Source organism: Triturus cristatus, chromosome 3_2, assembly GCF_964204655.1.
Source record: "Triturus cristatus chromosome 3_2, aTriCri1.1, whole genome shotgun sequence".
In the NCBI taxonomy this organism is placed as follows: domain Eukaryota; kingdom Metazoa; phylum Chordata; class Amphibia; order Caudata; family Salamandridae; genus Triturus; species Triturus cristatus.
The window spans coordinates 1,135,100,729-1,135,120,304 of record NC_140584.1 but is presented as its reverse complement, the minus strand read 5'-3'; the positions used below and the strand labels follow the sequence as shown (position 1 = coordinate 1,135,120,304).

The 19,576-nt window shown below is 44.8% G+C and overlaps 1 protein-coding gene across 1 annotated transcript in view; it reads left to right on the top strand.

Moving 5' to 3' along the window:
- Nucleotides 1-19,576, top strand: part of LOC146859260 (uncharacterized) — a 122,255-nt gene that overhangs the window by 46,143 nt on the left and 56,536 nt on the right. Inside the window, exon 2 of the mRNA XM_085646966.1 lies at nucleotides 4,229-4,506. Coding sequence (XP_085503092.1) covers nucleotides 4,229-4,506 — 278 coding nt within the window. The remainder of the gene's footprint in view (nucleotides 1-4,228; nucleotides 4,507-19,576) is intronic.

The following is a 19,576-nucleotide window of genomic DNA, read 5'->3' as shown; positions in this document are numbered from 1 at the left end:
CACGAAGAGGTGGAGGACGAACAAGGTGACACCACAAGGCGTCAGGAGTGGCAAGCATTCCGGAATGTGTGCGAAGAACTATCCGTCACACCTGATGGACTACTGCTGCGAGACATTCGAATTGTGATACCCCAACAACTGAGACAGGGAGTCGTCAACCTGGCACATGAAAGTCATCGAGGAGTAGTCACGACGAAAAGAGCGCTCCGTGAACGTGTCTGGTTCCCCTTCCTAGACAAAATGGTAGAACACACCCTAAAAGACTGTCTGCAGTGCCAAGTGGTAAGGCACGGAGACCCACCTGCTCCACTCCAGATGACGCCCCTGCCACCAGGAGTATGGCAAGAACTGGCCATGGATTTCTACGGCCCCATGTCATCGGGCAAGTATGTGCTAGTTATAATAGATGAGTACTCAAGGTTTCCCATCGCCCGGTTCGTCCCGTCCACCAACGCAGCTGCCACGCTCACCATCCTGGATGAGGTATTTGCAGCCTGGGGTCTACCCGCGGAGGTGAAGACAGACAATGGGCCTCCGTTCAATGGCCGGGAATTCAGTGATTTCCTGACGCTCATGAATGTGCGACACCGACGGATCACACCACTGTGGCCGCAGGCCAACGGCACAGCGGAGAGGTTCATGGCCACCCTAAAAAGGACATTCCAACAGGCCGCTCTGGACAAAAGAGACCCGCAGGCAGCCCTCAATGATGTGCTCCGAGCCTACCGGACAACGCCGCACGCCACCACGGGCAAATGCCCTGCTACACTCATGTTGGGGCGCCCGGTCAGGACCCGGATACCCACTTGGGAGGGAGCGCTGCGACCCATTTCTCCCAATCGTATTCATCGGGAGGTCGAAGCCACTGACAAAGCTCGTAAAGACACCATGAAAGCGTACGCAGATGGAAGACGGCAGGCTCGCTCCCTCTCGTTCCATGAAGGGGACTGCGTGATTGTCAAGCAAGAACAATCCAAGAAGACAGACAGCAAGTTCAGAGCAGAACCTCTGACGGTCATTCGTCAGAAAGGCACCATGCTGACAGCAGAGTCAGACACCAGGCGTGTGACCCGGAATGTGTCTCACTTTCAGAAGTGCAGCCCGGTTCTGCAAGAGACTCTAGAGTCGCAACATACAACTCCACAAACTCTGCAACCTGCAACACAGAGCAAGGGTGACAGTTCAGCGGAGCAGCCGCCCGGAGCAGAATCTGACACAGTGCCTGAAGGCCGAACACTCCGCCCGCGACAAACAATCCGTCAGCCCAAGCGGCTGATTGAGGAGATGTAACTCTTAGTGACCCCGTTCATTGCTAACAAAAGGGGAGATGTAGAGATGAGGGGTCTAGTGGTTGTATGGGCGGAGCAGGATGGGCGGAGATAGGGGAGGACGGGAGTGACAGGAAGAGGTGGAGCTGGAGGTCAGGTTGGCAGTTGAGGGAATGACATGCTGGTGTAAAGAAGGAAATAAAGAACGTGAATAGAGAACCCTCCGTGTCTGTCGTCTTTGAGAGAGTGCGTAGACACGACAATCGGGTCCACATGGACAAAGCAGGAGGAGGGGCTCACTTAGGGATATTGCTTGGCTCCCGCGGGGGGCATACCTCAAAATGTATAATGCAGTCAGGTGACAAGCAAGCTCTTAGACAAATGGGACTCTGTAGCAATGGCACACAGATTCACAACATACCCGTCCACACTGACAATGGAAAATGTAACCAGGATTTTTAGCCAGAGTTAGAAGCGTTGTTTTTCCTCGAGTGGCGAAACAGTGTTTTTAGGACAGTGTCTAATCTATCTCTGGGGCAGAACCTTAGATCTTTTGAAGAATACAGCAGTGCATTTAGGCTTCCGGACATGGTAGGATTTAGATGCTATCAAACCCGACACTGGCAAGGAATTTCAAATACCGCCACTAGTCTGAAAACAGTGTCTGCATTCGTTACAATGACATTCACCAATAATGAGATGGTTGGAGTTGCGCCTGGACTGATTACTGTCCACACAGAGGAAAGAAACTAGATAAAGATGGGCTGAGAATCTGGGTCAGAGAAAGGCTGGGTTGACCTAGTGAGTCATATCTTTACCACAGGGTAATGCTCATTAAAGATCATGAGAAGATAGTATGGAATTACTTACAGATTGGTTAGGATATTTCTGGAAATCACAGATAGATGTTGAAGGAATTGTGGGAGAAAGGCACACCAGTATTAATATGGTGAGCATGCCCTCTTAGATCCAGGCAGTGTACAGAGGTTTTTACCTGCAATTAATTCTATAAAGGGTTTCCAATTCCATAAGTCCATGCCATGGCATTAATGGTAATAGTTGATGGAGTGGCCGCAAATGGGGGAGTGGAAATAGTATCTGATATTTGGACTGCAGATCACTGTCAGAACAATGATAGCAAGGAACTGAAAGAAAATATTAGGTCCGACCTTCTATATGTGGATATGGACATTGTGGAAACTAGGGCTGTGGAAAGTGGAAGAACCACCTCATGAAAGACAGAAATAACATTCGAGAGATATTTAGCTCTCTACTGGAAGACCTGGTACAAGAATCCCGAGAGTTAACCTGCCCATTGATACCCCTCCGCGAGACTTAGGGCACTGGGACTCTTTTAACTCAGAACTGTGCATGAGACTGTTTCATCTGGAGGGATCTCCTTCCATGCACGCTTGTTGGTTGGTGTATCATGAATAATATGCAATAGGGCATAGTGAGAGGGGGATGGAAGGTTTCAGTGGTGTAACACAGGCCTCAGCAGGCCCCATGGCACCGGGACCCCCCCAGGGCCAGGCTGGCCCTAGCGGGCATTGGGCGTTTCCCTGGGAGGCTGGAAGGGTGGGTTCCCGTAACAAAAGCAGCAGTGCTTCACACTTGCACACCCCGAGGGGGCAGGTGTGACAGAATTGCCAGGGCTGATTTGGGTTCCCAGTCTGGCCCTATGGGGCCCCCTTTCAGCCCAGGGGTATAAATATTTGTGAGATACGGTAGTCTAAGGGCCCCTCATTGCATTCTGCAGGGGGCTTTTCCTTTTGTGGGTCACCACTGGAAAGATTGTGTTACACCTGGGATAGGAGTACATTGAAGTTTCATTGGCGATGTACAAGGTTACATTTTTAAACTAATTTAATTCTACGTTTTGTTGAATGCCTCCCTTTAAAGTATTAAAATGAATTACAAACAAATCTTAATAAAAGTATTGCTAACACGAGGCAGACTTGCCCTATCTCTCCACTCATATGTGTGCTAACACCAAAGCCCGAAGCAGTACATAGACTGTGAATTTTAGAGGACTCGCTATTCGCCACCAACAAAATTAATTTGCATTATATATGTTATTTATGGGTTTTTATGTAGTGTGTCACGGGCCCTGGGGCAGCAAATCAGAGAGCAGGGGCTACAAATGGTCAGGATAGTCATTAAACCAGTGCAGTTGTTTCTAAAGAGGTTGTATCACACACCAGGGATAGCTATCAAGAGCATTCTGCTCCTACTAGAAACCCTTGTGATATTGATAAATACCCTTTGAGATGATGATGCCTACAGGCTGTTCGTCCATTGGGTAAATGACCACCTCAACTCCTATTGGCTGAGAAGTTGACCCCTGGATACAAATGGGAATCCGTGGGCGTGGCCTCACAGGATTTTATGCTGGAGTAGAGTTTAGCATATTGAAGCCATGGACAATTCTCACTATTTATTAGAAATATATCCAAAAAATAAGTAACATATGTCAAACACATAAATTAGATGTCATTGATTTATTTCATTCACCTTTATCATTATTAATTTCCATCACTATGTTTTTGTCAGTTCCAAGAGTCCTTCTCCTGTCTCCTCTATAGCCTTCACTCGTTTCTTTCCTCTCTTTTTCTTGTGTTCCACAGTTGTTCTTTGATTCATATTCTTCATACTTCCCTATCAGTGTGTACTTCTTTTTACCTCTTTCACTTATTATTCAGTCCTCTCTCCTTCAACTTGTCTCTTTAATGTAGGTTTCTTGTCTACTCTTTTACGTACTCCCTACCTCTTGTTTGCCCTTCGTTACAGCATCCTTCTTTTTTGCATTGCTAATTTTCTTCACCTGTTTCCACTTTCTACCCTCGTTCATTCCTTCTTCCCTTCTCTATATCTCTTCCTTTTTGCTCTAGTGTGTCCCTACAAACAGTTATCTCGTCTAGCCCTTTCTCTTCACACTCTCTTGTGTTCCTTTCTTCCAGGGATGAGTGGAGGAGGCCCTGTTCCTGCACCAGTTCCCCCCTGGCCATCAAGTACAGACGGAGGGCTGAAGCCCACAGGCTGGAGCGCTGCGATGCCGGCCTCTGCCCATGCTTCTCCTGGGCCTTTCACCAAGCCCAAGATGAAGGACTCCCCCTCAGTGTCCTCCTCGAGGACTTGTGCTGCAGTCACTGTAGACCAGAAGGTGACAGGACTCTATCTCCTGCCTATGCGGAGAATCAGGAAGAGGCCCTAGTGGAGGATTTATGGCCTGAAGAAGGTGAGGGTGAGGGACCGTGAGCCGAAACAGTGAAGACTCCTTTTGTGCTGAAAGCTGGAAGTGTAGGTGGCAATAAAGCACTGCATCTTTGATATGACTGCTGAATCATAGGATCTTCAGCAGCTATGAGCACTGGAGAGATGAGAAGGGGAACGCTTAACCTTTAAAAAGGGGCTGTGGGGTGTTACAAAAACATAACATGACCTTGTCCTGACCTGAGATGCTGGTAAATATGATAACATAAGGACAGAATAGATAAGACTGTTTGACAGAATATTGTGAACAAAAATATCGGGAGGCACAAATATGGTCTCAAAAATATTGTTTAAGAAAATATTGTGTTCCTGTACTCATAATGGGAATAACAAAACAATTGTGTCAAAATATTGTGGAAGAGATTATTGCCAAAAAAGGTAAGAATATCGGTTTTCTTTTTATTAAACAAGTACAACAAAGTTATTTATAAATTAATATATATAGTAGATGTAGTTAGAACTAAACTTTCCGTAGGAAAAGCATTTTATGTTTTGACAATAACTTTGGCACCGCTTTACGAATCTACACTACATTTTCAAAACTTATACTTGAGTCGGTTCAGCTGTTATGTTGAAAGTTTCTGGGTGATCTGTCGACAGTGGCGGTTCCTCCGCTAATGTGGAGGAGGGTCACCCCACTGCTTTTAGAGCAGTGAAAAGGGGAACAATAAAATGATAAAAATAACGTTATTATAATTTTATTCTTCATACCTACACAGCTGGGTTAATGCGGGGCGGGCTGGTAGCTCAGGGAGAAGGAGTGGTTTCAGCACACTTAAGTGTGCATGACTGCTTGCCCGTCTTAGCCCAGCCACGCATTCATGTGCACTTTGCATAATCCCCACCAGGCTGTAAGAATATGCACATGCTCCCTGTCCTCATCTGAGCACCGATCCACGGTGCTCAGACCAATCACAACGCTGCTTTGATTTGCTCACTGGAGCCTGTGGGCCCGGGTGCTTCCTGCAGCTTCTTCTGGACCGGAGTCAGGAAGAGAAGCAAAGTGGGGACGGAGGAGAGGTGGCAGAAAAGGTAAGAGCATTTTTACTTTATATTTTTCAAACCCTCCACCTCACCTGCCCCGCCACCCCATTCTCTACCAGCAGCCACTGTCAAGCAGGGGCAGAGAAAAAGGGGGTCCCCAAAACGCCTCCACGTATAGCCTCGGCCATGCACATCGTGGGGTTAGGTGCTTGCGGGGGGGTTGGCTGTAGTGCTTGGCAGCGATGGTTGTATCATCATACAGTAATTGTATATTACTTTACGGTTAAAAAAGATAGAAATTCACTGAAAAACAGAAGGTTATGGTGATGTTATAGTGAGGTTGACGTTTTACCCACACAAAACCATAGAAATTCAGCAGATATAGTTATACTTATAGTTACACTTATCTGAAGAAACTATAACTCATGCCGTTAAGTAACGAGTCATAGTTTATTAACATAAGTATAACTATAACTATGACTGCTACATTTCTGTGGTTTTGTGTGTTTAAAACGTCAACCTAACTATAACATACCTTGAAACCTTTTGTCTTTCTCAGTGAATACATGTGTATATGTATGTGTATATATATATATATTCACTTAAAAAACCATAGGTTTCACACATGTTATAGTTAGGTGGATATTTCACTCGTGAAAAACCAATGAAATTCCCCCGTTATAGTTAGTTCAGATAACTATAACTCGCGCGCCTGCAATCCACTGCTCATGACATCACATATTACATCACTCATGACATGGTCAGTGGCATCACTCATGACATCACTGATGACATCATCCTTGTGATAGAGTGGCGGTCGCGCGAGTTATAGTTATCTGAACTAACTCTAACGGGGAAATTTCATTGGTTTTTTACGAGTGAAATATCCACCTAACTATAACGTGTGAAACCTATGGTTTTTTAAGTGAATTTGCAAGGTTTTTTAAATGCTAATTCCTAACTATAACGTGTGTGAAACCTATGGTTTTTTCAGTGAATTTGTACGGTTTTTTAAATGCTAATTTATTTATGTATTATTATTTTTTTGATATATTTTTTTTACAATAAACTACGTATTAAATTTTTTTTTTTTTTTACTGTGCGCGCACCCCCGCGATTAAAAAAAATAAAATTCTGCCTTCGGTGTCCTTCAGGGACCCCCTGACAAAGGCTAGGGGGTCAGGAACTCTCTACCCTGCCCCCTTTTCACGTTCGCCACCTTCATTTTTCACTCTCGCACTGAAAACAAACAAAATGGCGGCCGACACTTCCTCATTTCGACCGATTCGAACGTTGACTAACATGTAACCACCAATCAGAATTACGCTCGCGCACGTTAGGGTGCTCGCACGGTGCGCGCACGGTGCGCGCACCCTGCGCGCGTATAGATATTGATATGCTTTTAAATGCTATTTTCTCAGGAAATACTGAACAGATTTACACCACTTCCTTGACCTTATGGCTACCTCTCTGCCAAATTTCAAGTAATTCTGTTCAGCCGTTCGGGCTGTAGCTGTGTCTAAAGGTCCTATGGAAAAATGCATGGGGAAAACGCGTTTTGGGACCCCCCTTTTTTCTCGGCCCCCGCTTGACGAATCACCCCGAGACTTTCAGGGTAGGAGCTGAATGGAGCGCCCCATTAGTTTTGAAAATTTCGCGAGGATTCGTCAACCGGCGCCAAAGTTATTCAAAATAGAATTTTGAGATTTCCTATGGAAACACGGTCCTAACTATAACTATCTACTGGCGACCGCCAGTAGATAATATATATATATATATACACACATATGTATTCGCTGAAAAAACAAAAGTTACAGGGACGCTATAGTGAGGCTCATATGTCACTCGTACAAAACCAGTGACCAGGTCCTTGGTCAGTTAGAGATGTGGCCATATCTGGGCAGGTGGGCTATCAGCCGAGCGGCCTGATTTTGAATTAGCTGGAGCCTGCGCAGAAGGAATTTTGAGAGACCCAAATAAAGAGAGATATTGTAGTCAATTCTGGACATGACTAAACCCTGTCAGCCAATATGATGTGGTCGACCGTGTCAAAAGCCGCAGACAAATCTAGTAGCACCAAGGCTTGAGTGTTACCATTGTCTACTTCCTTACGTATGACGTCTACAACTGATGTGATCACAGCTTCGGTAGAGTGTAGTGGCCAAAATCCCGTATGACAGGGGTCCAGAAACTCTGACTCCTCTACGAATGAGCAGAGATGGTGGGCTACATGTGCCTCCAGATGTTTTGCCAAGTATGGTAGGAGAGAGACAAGACAAAAAATGTTCATGTCTGCGGGGTCTGCACCTGCTTTCTTTGGGAGAGGTACAATAATTACTTTTTTACAGAATCTGGGGACCAACCCGGTATTAATGGATTGATTAAGAAGTGACAATACAGTGTCTACAAAGGAGGTTGCTACTACTCTTAGGATCTTCAGGGGGCAAATATAATTAGGTGAACCTGATTTGACTTTAAACAGTAATTTAGCTAGGTTCTCTTGTGCTATATTGGGAAAGCAAGTGACCGTATGACTGTTCGTACCGCTTGATGGTGAATTATTGCAAGAGGGGCCAGAGGGGATGCTCTTTCTAATAGCCTCAATCTTGTTCACAAAGAAAGCATTGAGAGAGTCACACTAACTCTGAGAGGGTATAACCGGAAGAGTAACGCTATTTGAGTTGGAGAGGACTGTGACAATCTTGAATAACTCTTTGGATTTATTGGGGGCATTCAAGATTTTACCTGTGAAATAAGTCACTTTGGTTTGCCTAAAGAGATATTTGTACGTTTTGAGTTGTTGGATATACCTTATTTTAAGGTCTGGTGAATACTCAGACCGCCATTTCATTTCTGCTTGACGAAGATTTAGTTTGTCCAGTTTAAGGTCATCCAAGAACCATTTATTGGCCTCATGGCCTCTTGAAACTGTTTCTGTTGAATGGTGAATGGTGATTTCAGACCTCCCTCAGCCAGCTAGTGACTTCATGCTCATAGCCTTCGATGTCCTCCTTAGGGACAGGCAGAGACTTCCTTAGTTCCCCGCAGAAGGACGCAAGGTTGACCCGAGCCCAGTTTTTAGAGATAATGGCAGGTCCAGTAGGGGGACATATACCATTAGGCAGAGACACTGAGAAGTAAATCAAGTGATGGTCTGACCACCCACATGGGGCTATACTCAACTTCCTCACCGAAATTTTGGTGGTCCAGATCTGGTACAAAATGTGTCCTTTAATGTGGGTCGGGAGGTTTACTAATTGTTCCAGATTCAAGTCGCTAAGGGTGGCGGTGAGGTCAATGGCTTGCTGCCCTCCTCTTTCCTAATTAGCCAAGTAGTTTAGATCTCCTATAACAAGAAAATTGTTGTGACCTATAAGAAGGGGCGCGATAGATTCTGCAAGGGCCTGAGAGAATTCCTGAATGTAATTTGGGGGTCTATATGACAGAACACAAGTGAGGGACAAGATCGAAGACTCCAGATGGATGACTAAGTTTTCCACCAAGGGTAGATCTACAGGGGTCAACTTTGCAAATCAAAGCTCTTTTTTAATAATAGCTGCAACACCCCTCACCTTCTTCCCTGTTGTCCTATTAGTTTGCAGAATATAGTATTGATTGGGAAGGACCGAGAGTATGTCAGGAGGGGATTCCTCAGTGAGCCAAGTCTCCGTTAATGACAACATGTCTGGGGACTGAGACTCCAGGAGGTAGAAGATTTCATCCTGGTGCTTCACTAAGGAGCAATTATTCAGGTATATCACCTGTACTTCGGCCTGATCGCCCTCATTAGAGATAGAGGTAGAACAGGTGATAAATATATTAGTCGGTTGCAAAGGTGGCTGCCAAGCTCGTGGGCCACTCAGCATGAGATCTGTGCTTAGGCTCCGCCCAGATATCCTCATTAGCTTTCCCTTAAATTTCTCAACAACTACTGAACGGATTTACATTGGAAAGTGTAATCAAGTCAATTCAAAAAGGCTTTATTTCGATAAAAACTTATCATAAAAGCTTCACATTAAAAAAAGAATTTGATTACATTTGACCTTAAAATCCTAATTTACAATAAAAGAAGCACATCATAAATTATTATTTAAAACAGATTAAACATTTCCTTTAAGCCTTTTGCTTCTAATGCACCAGGCCCATGATAAAAATTTGGAAAGGGCACAAACATACAAAGGGCGAGAGTCTGACATTAAAATACGTAGTGCCTCAATATAATGCCTGGTTCCTAACAAACGACACAATTGCTTAAGCCATCTTCTTCTTGGTTGTGCATACTCCTGGCATTCAAACAAAAAGTGTGCCACTGACTCTTGTCTGGAAATGCAGAAAGGGCAAAGTTCTGTGGTCTGTACTGGGGGTTTCCACCGAGATGTAAAAGCATGTAGTGGAAGAGCCCCGGTCCTAAATTTAAAATAAAGGGTCCTGTCAAATGGTCTCTCAATAATGTCTAAGTAAAGTTCCCGGATCGGCAAATCCTTAAATTTCAGAAAGTCCTCCGTAAGTCTACCCAATATGCAGTTAGTATTCCGTTGGGTTGCAATCCAATTCCAGTATAAACTCTTGAGTGTTGCCTTTGGGGGGGAAGACCTATTTGCCCAGGCTTCACTTAGACCCAAGTTACACAGGAGGGCTTTCATATCTCTCAGCCATTTTATCCTATGCCACCCAGGGAATGACATTACTTCAGAGAGGCCTTTAGCATATTTGGCAAGCTCCGGGACTCACCACAGCCGGGCCCATAAAAGTAAGGGCCGGAACTTTGCCAAATCACCAATGGGGCGGCAACCTAAGTCAAGCATTAGTGGGATCATAGGAGTTCCCTGGGGAAGTGACATAATGGCCCTACAGAACTTTCTCTCAGATCTTGACAATTCGCTAGTGTTACATGAGCCCCATAGCTCAGCCCCATAAAGAGCCGAGCTAACTCCCCTTGCTGCATAGATTTCAATAACAGGGGCTATAGGTCTAAATGCACAGGAGCGCTGCTCCTTCAAAAGAGCCCCTGTTACCCTCTTGTGGGTTAGCAGCATTTTACATAAATGAGGAGCCCACTGCATATTGTGCGACAAACGGATGCCTAGATAATCAAATACATCCACCCTCCTCAAAGGTACGGCATTAAACTTGGGGGGAGGCATAGGTTTTTTAGGGGGATTCATCACAAGATATTTCGTTTTATCAGTATTGATTACCAGGCCCCGTTCTGCACAAAAAAGCTGGAAGTTATTGAGTAATTTTTGAAGACCCTTTGGGGATTTGGATAGCAAGAGCGTATCATCCGCAAAGAGGAGGGTGGGGATACGCTCCCCCGCCAGGGATGGTTCATCTGAAGGATCTTTCAGCAGATGCTCAACCACACCGTTGACATACAAGGAGAAGATGGTGGGAGCTAGAACACATCCCTGGCGAACCCCTCTCTCTACCGGGATTCTGCTAGTTTTCTCTCCCTCTGTGCCCCATCTTATCTGGGCAAAGCTGTTTTCATGGAGCCTTACAAGTAACAGTAGAATGTAGTGTGGTATCTCCATGTCAGTAAGGACTCTCCAGAGAGTCTCCCTAGGTACAAGGTCAAAGGCAGTCTTTAAATCGATAAACGCGAGATAAAGACTGCCTTTGCCTATGACCACCACCTTCCAGTACACTAGCAACAATCTAAAGGCTTGTTCTATTGTGCCAGTGCCTGCTCTAAATCCTGCCTGGTAGTCAGAAAGGATATTGTTTTCACTAATCCATTGTAATATTCTAACCAACAGCACCTTGCCGACTACCTTTTGGGTTATGTCCAGCAGGCTTATAGGTCTATAATTCGACGGGTCGTCCCTAGCCCCTTTTTTAAAAATAGGGACAACCTCCGCCCCTTTCCAAGATGTGGGAATCGGTGCACCCCTACAGATGGCAATAAGCAGGCAATAGATAAGTTTCCCCCATTTCGGGATATCTGAACAAAGCAGATCCCCGGGAATACCATCTGGACCGGCCGCCTTTTGGGGCATGATGGTACTAATTGCATACTCTACTTCTTTTATTGAGAAGTCAGGGTCTACTGGATCTACCTCCCAGTCCTTTTGGGGCATAATAGTACCAATAGCATACTCTACTCTTTTTATTGGGAAGTCAGGGTTTACTATAGCCACCTCCCAGCCCTGTTCATCATTGGGTACATCTGTGGTGATATTTCTAGATTGGCGAGTATACAATTTAGAAAAGTGGTTGACCCACACTTGACTAGTAATGTTACATGTTATGAGGTCGCTATCTGGTCTGTTTCTGGTTCTGATTGCATCCCAGAAACGCCTTGAATCTTTCCCAGAGCTTGCCTCTTTTAAAGTACGCCAGTACTCTTCTTCCCACTCCTTTCTTGCACTTGCCGATATTTTCTTATACTTTTTCCTAGCTCCCTGTATCAGGGCTTGAGATTTGCTTTTAATAACCTCAATCAAAAGAGATTTTGCGTGCCTGCATGCAGATGTGTACCATTCATGCTTACCCCCTTAGGTTCCGAGTTGCCGTGTTCCTACCCACACGCTCCTTTTTCAAAAATACATCCCCAATAGACCTAAGTGTTCCCTCAAAAATAGATGTGACCCTTCCAGTTGTAAGCAGGGCCGGATCAATAGTATCCAACTCCATTTGTGAAGCTGTAAGCATTACATCAATAGTATTAAGTTTGGTTTCATCAACTGAAACTTTATTCCACTTCAAGCGTCTCCCACAAGAGGAGACAGAAATTTTATGAGCTTGCTTAGGGGGTACTTCGAATGTTTTGCTAAGCCAAGGGTTTTTAAGAGTCAGAGATAGCGAATTATGGTCGCTTTCGACAGTAGGTAAAACTACCATATCCTGTACTAATCCCCAGAGTGAAAAATCTAGCAGAATGTAATCGATCCTCGAGGTGTGATTGACTCTGTTAAATCTAGCAGCACCCATGGGATCTGAACTTGTACGACCATTTGTGGCTCTTAGGCCAAACTCCAACGTTAGAGCATTTAACTGAATCGCACTTTGGGACCATCTTTTGATCGGAGGAATAGTTAGGGCTGGAATACCCCTTCTAACATCATCCTCACCCAGGTCCAGAATGTCATCTGTCATGAGAGGCTCATAGGTGCAATTAAAGTCTCCCGCAACCAAGATTTGGGCACCAACAGTATTTTCTCTGAGCTCTGTTTCGAGAATGGTCACTATCGGGGACGTAGACCCATATTTAATACCTCTAACATATATATTAAACAAATCGAGGGTTAGCCCCCTACAAGGACCTCTCAAGGAAATTCCTAGAAAATCTGGGCTATTAATATGCTTAAGTATTATGCAGCAGTTAAGGGAAATGCTTACCCAGATGAGAAGGCCTCCTGAAGGGCGACCCTTCCCATTTCTACGGAGTACTGCAGGGACAGAGTATGTAACATACCCAACTCGATGGAGTGGTTCTAAACTCCAGGTCTCCTGGAACAGACAGATCTTATGCGCCTCCACTAAAGCATTCCACTCTGGTAAGCCCAATTTCCTGTGGATACCTGCTAGGTTCCAACTAAGAATCTTTAATGAACCCCTAAGATCATGACCATCACTATTTTGAGGACCCGGGTATTCAATAGAAGGCATGAGTGCGACAGAAGACATAAAATCAATAGAAGGCATGGACTGAGCAATACTAGGCGCTGGTACGGAAGTAAAATGGGGACATAAAGCTGGGACCTGTAAGATTGCTTGGTCAATTGTCTGCATCACTGGGGTCATATAACTAATATCTATATTTATATTAGTCGTAGAACTAACCAAGGGTTGTAAAGGTTTGGGACTGGGGTATTCAATACCCTCAAGGCCATGTCCAGTACGCAATAGTGGTCAATCCACTGCTTCTAGGCAGCTGAATCTATTCGCGACTGGTATACCTCTCCAGCCTACTAGAGGAGCTATGTCTCTACCTTCGTGACCTGACCAATCATCCCAGTCCCTTCTTCTATCCCAATTTCTTACTTGTGACCTACTCCAATCAGGGGCATCATTATATCGATTAATGGGGGGGTAGAAAAAAGAAAGCCTTCTTGTCTCTATTCCGTCATTCTTTGCCCGCATACCCCAACAGCAAATATGATCGGCCGTGCGGGGGTCGTCAAAGTTGACTATGACGCAATCCCCCGGGTCTTTTTCCTCTCATTTCCTATCCAGGGCACCCTGCGCACCATTAAGATCCTGCTACCACAATGAGGTGGCAGTGGTCTATTAATAGTAAGCCAATGCTGTACCTTGTTTTTTAAGGACCATGTTGGTTCCTCCACATTTTGGCTTAGCTGGGGAACTCCGGTCATGATTTCAACATATGGACTTGCTTCTGGTGGTAGATGTGTAGGGTGCCCACTCCCACCCCTGTTCTTATCATTGGTATACAGTGACCCTGATGGTTTGGCTGGCATAGCTTTCGTATTGTCAGAAGGGACTGGGGTTTTAAGTGGCTCTATAACCTTCTTCAATACGGCTGGAGTTGACTTCGTTTTTATGTTTGGCCCTTTAGTAGCTACTTTTGTAGCTTGCATCTCCACCGTTAGATTTTTGCTATTTAATTTTGACCGCCCTGGTTTGACCAACCCGACACCCGTCTGAATATTAGAAGTTGCATTCATAGAAGCTATCTGCTTTTCAATATTTGAAAGAGATAGTTCGATGGGCTGCATGTAGATTTTAATAAGTTCTCCCAATCTGAGTAATAGTTGGTTATTTACCCCACAAACTTTGCAACCCTCACCCAGACTACCAGGCTTATTAAGATTTGTTGGGTTCAAGGAGAGGGTTGTCATATCCGTTACTATGTTAATTGAGCCGCTCTGTGTAAGTGCATTTTTTCCTGGCGTATGAGTAATGGGAGGTTTTTTATTAGATTTACGATTTTTCACTAGCTTGGGCTTCTTTCGTTTTGGTGTAGCGCCCTCCCTCTTTCCCCTTGAATGTTCTATATTGGGGACCTCCTGCCTCGGGCTCGCAAAAAGTTTGGGCGTCTTCTCAAGCGCCTCACTTAATTGCGTATCCGAGAGAACCAAAGATGCCGAAGGATCGGCCATATTTGGCACACTATGTGTTTCTACTCGTACTTCAATTAGAGGCCTGTTCTCCCTAGGGTTTGTGGGTGTCTTGGCTAGCACTAAAGAGCCCATTGATGATCGCTTGGCTAAGGCCAGATCCTGAGAAACCCTACACTCCAGAAGTGATATGCCTTGGTTTATCGCCTCATTAGCCCTAGTAATATATTGATCGATTGGCCCAGTAACATACGCTGCCCCCTGTCCAATTTTACTCCTGCTACCCCTAGTCATCATACCATTAATATTTCGCTAAAGACTGTCGAACAAAGGTTCTACGAAAAATCAGTTAAGAGTTGGCGTGATATCTCTAAGGAAATATAACTAGAGTCCACAGTTCAAATATAAAAGGGAGGGCCCAGTCCAGTCTTACCCGGTCTTTAACGGGCTTAAACGGGCCCGCCCTTTGCCCGGGCTTAGCCCGGCGCCGCCCGCGTGCGGTCCCACGAGGCTGTAACTTAGCTGTGATTTATGATTCTCCAGGCGCGAGACTACGGGAATGCGGCTTCCTGTTTCTGCCGCTGGGAATGCAGGGAAATGTGGTCCCCCTCCACACGGCGGCCGTGTTAGAGTGGTGGCGGCAGGAGGGAGACGGGCAGCAGCCGTGGAAGTATGCCCAGGAGTAGGGTGTCGCCTCAGACTGTGTCAGCCACCAGGTAAGGAAGACTCGCCCGCTCAGCCAGTATCTCAGCTGTGATTTATGCGCCTCCAGGCGCGAGACTACGGGATGCGGCTTCCTGTTTCCGCCGCTGGGAATACAGGGAAATGTGGTCCCCCTCCACACGGCGGCCGCGTTAGAGTGGCGGCAGCAGGAGGGAGACGGGCAGCAGCCGTGGAAGTATGCCCAGGAGTAGGGTGTCGCCTCAGACTGTGTCAGCCACCAGGTAAGGAAGACTCGCCCGCTCAGCCAGTATCTCAGCTGTGATTTATGCGCCTCCAGACGCGAGACTACGGGATGCGGCTTCCTGTTTCCGCCGCTGGGAATGCAGGGAAATGTGGTCCCCCTCCACACGGCGGCCGCGTTAGAGTGGCGGCGGCAGGAGGGAGACGGGCAGCAGCCGTGGAAGTATGCCCAGGAGTAGGGTGTCGCCTCAGACTGTGTCAGCCACCAGGTAAGGAAGACTCGAAAGTGTAATCTGCGAACCAAAATCTATCTTTCTGTCAAATTTGGTCAAATTCCTTCCATTTGTTCGGGATGTAGTCGCGTTCAATGCTCTTACGGGAATTAACATAGGCAATCGTATTTTTTTACCCCCTTTTTCTCAGCCGCTGCTTGACGGATCACCATGAAACTTTCCATGCACAACAAGACTCACTGTGACACATTTTTTTTTAATTCATGAAGATTCGTCAAATGGCAATAAAAAAATATAGGCAAGTCAAAAACACTTTTTGTATAGAAACATGGTCCTAAGTATAACTTCACCATTGCGGCCGGCAATAGGTTACATGTATGCGTGTGGAGTTTATATATATATAAACTCCACACGCGTGCCTTCAAATATGGACAGACTACAGCGCGCTCAAGTTTGCTCTCAAACACGATTTATTGGCCAAAAAAAGCGATAGTAACGGGTTTCAACAGCCTTTGTCAAATCAAACAAATTGTGAGTGCCATCTTTCTTTCTTTAAATACATGTTCCTGGGTCTTCCACAAGCCTTAAAGTGACCGTGCTAGTCCACACAAAGTGACGTAGTGCAATTTCATTTAAAGTGACATGTGCATATCGCCGCTTTATCGATTGTATTTCCAACTCATTGTGGTATAGAAAGCTTTGACCTACATTTTGTTTGAAATAATATATAACGTGTAACAATTGGCTGGGTTATCACCTCACTAGAGTTTAAACTGACTCTCTGTGTCGCATACATTGTCTTTTCATTGTTACATGTAGCTAATCAAGGGCAAGTGTCCATTTTGACCCATTAATACCAGAACCTATGTTCCTTAGAGGTCTTTCAATACATTTGCCCTTATATCCGCCCAGTATTAGACAACTGTTACACTTTAGACAATAATATTTCTTCGACTATATCACGTCAAAGCTTAAATTGCGGCAAGAAAATACAAAATAAATTACAATTATCACACAAATAAATACCCAAAAAGAATACATAACCCAGTGAAAGCATATACCAACAATACATTAATCATGGTCTGGATTATTCTGGGAAACAGAGTTACAGCAACAACCTTATTCAAAGAATTTGTTCATGAAATGTGTTCTTGTGGACAATAGGCAGATGAATGGGAGAAAAATGTATTAGTTCTTCTACCTAAAGATATCCTCAAAGAATCATATCCTCATGACATTACAAGTGGACATACAGATCATCTTCAGTGTTGAGGCCCTGTGGCATTTTCGTGTTGAATCTTAAGATGTGTCTTGATTCAAGCTGCCTCAGAAAACTCTCTCTATTGCCACCTCTAGGTCTTACTAACACTTGATCTAAAACAAAGTATTCTAAATTGCTAATATCACGGTTGTGGACCTGCTCAAAATGTCTAGCAACAGGATACGATTGATCCTTGTGTTTGATGGCACGGATGTGTTGCAGGAGGAGTTGGTGTACTCTTAAAATAGTACTCCCTATATAAAGTTTGTGACAACTGCATCTCAAGGCATAAACGGCACAGTCAATCCTACATGTTAATGGTTTTAGGATCTGCCACTTGGTATCTGTAAATGGCAGAGGCACCTCAGTTGTGTTCACCCCAAAGTTGAATGTCTTACATTTGTGACAGCGCCAAAATCCTTTGCTTCCACTAAGCCAACTCTGCTGTTGTTTCAATCCGGGGGTATTATTAACTAAATCAGTCCTCATGGATCTAGCCTTCCGGAAAGGGGTCTTTTTTGGATTCTAGAAGCTAATATTTGGTCACTACAAATCAAGTACCAATGCTTGTGGAAAATGGCATGGATCTATTGATGTTGATTACTAAAGCCTGTGATAAACCTTATGGGCTGCCCTGAATCTGTCTGTTTATGTCTTTGCTTATCTTCTGTGAATATGAGCTTATCTCTGGAACTCTGGTTGGCTCTAACCTTTGCTGACTCAAACGTGGCCTTATTGTACCCTCTCCTTAGGAACCTCCCTGTTAGTTCTGTTTGTGCTACTTTGAGTTTTTCATCCTCACTGCAGTTTCTTCGCATGTGGAGATTCTCTGCATAGGGTATGCTGTTTTTTAGCTTTGTCGGGTGGAAACTTCGAGCATGTAGCACCGTGTTTACAGCGGTGCTCTTTCTAAATGTCTTGGTTTGCAGAGTCTCATCCACCACATAGATAGTCAGATCAAGGAACTCAACCTCTTTCTCACTTATGAATGAGGTGAATTGGAGATTAAGCTTGTTATCATTCAGTCTCTCCACAAATCTCATGGCTGAAGTTTTGTCTCCACACCATACGACGAAAAGATCATCTAACTAACGTGACCACAAGATCACATTATTAGACAGTTCAGTGGAAAATGTAATCGTCAGCACCTGCTCCTCCCGCCAGCCCATATACAAATTTGCATAGCTGGGGACGAAGCAGGTGCCCATGGCTGTGCCCCTCATCTGCTGATACAGATCAGATCCAAACATGTAGGGGCTGATTTAGTAGTAGTAACGTTACTTTACTACTACTAAATGCCCTTTGTGAATACCGAAAGTAGTAAAGTTAGGATTTTGTCTCAGTTTAGTAGTAGTAAAGTTAGGAGTCCTAACTTTACTACTACTAAATGCCTTCTGTGAATACCAAAAGTAGTAAGTTTAATTTTATCTCCGATTAGTTCTGTGAATCGGCCCCAAAGATGTTATCGCATAGACACCACTTAAGCATACCTAGCAACATTTCTTTGTGCTTATATAGTGTTATTGGCCTTGAGCTTAAGAAGTGTTGTACTGCCCTCAATCCGTCTTGATGTGAGAAACTCATATATAGGGATGTCACATTGAGTGTGATCATGATGTAATCCCTTTGCCATCCTACATTATAGATCTTCCTCAGAAAGTCTCCAGTGTCCCTGATATACGACTCTAGCTTTTTAACTGGGACCTGTAGAAAATAATCCAATTATTTGGAGGTAATTTCGAAGAGACTTCCTATGGCCACAATGATGGGTCAGCCAGGTGGAACATTGATGTTCTTGTGAACTTTCGGTATCAAGTAGAGAACAGGTGTAACTCGATTCTCTACTTTTAGGAATTTAAATTCTGCCTGTGAGATAAGACCCGCTGCTCTCCAATGATTCAAATCAGAATAAAAATTGGCGGTTATCGCCTGCAAGGTATGTTTGTCTACTTTTGCATACCACATGTGGTCACTGAGTTGGATTTGTACATAGCCAGCGGCCATAATACAACATTCCCCTCCTTGTCCACTTGTCATACCACTATGTCTGGATGGGAGTGTAGCTTTTTTACCAAACTCAAGTAGTTTTTTTTGGATGGATCGGATGTTTCCCCCACCGCAAAATGTGTATAAAGTTTCTTTAGGTCCTTGAGAAAGTCGTCCATGACTACTCACCCGTGAGGCTCTCAAGGCGCTCAGTGAGGGGGGTCTGAGGTTCAGTCGAAGAGCCAGGTCTTGAGGTCCTTCCTGAATTGCGGCAATGATGGTGATTTCCTAAGATGCAGAGGCAGGGAGTTCCAGTTGCGCGCAGCAAGATATGAGAAGGATCTTCCTCCAGCCATGGTGTGAGACTCTGGTTTGGTATATAGTGTATATTTATATAAGTGGGCACCTTGCACCAATCCAGACAACCCTTATGGTGATTTTAGTGGTCTTAGACAACCTTAGAAAGCTCTCTAAGTGGTAGCTGTGGAGAGCAGCCTTCAGCCTCAGTCCCGAAGGCGTGTAAAGCAGCTTGTTTTACCAGAACATAATCTTATTGAAATAGATTAAGTGAAAAAGAACCACACACCCATTTAACAACGCTCATACATCTGGACCAGTCCGGATTCATGCCGGGCAGAAACACAG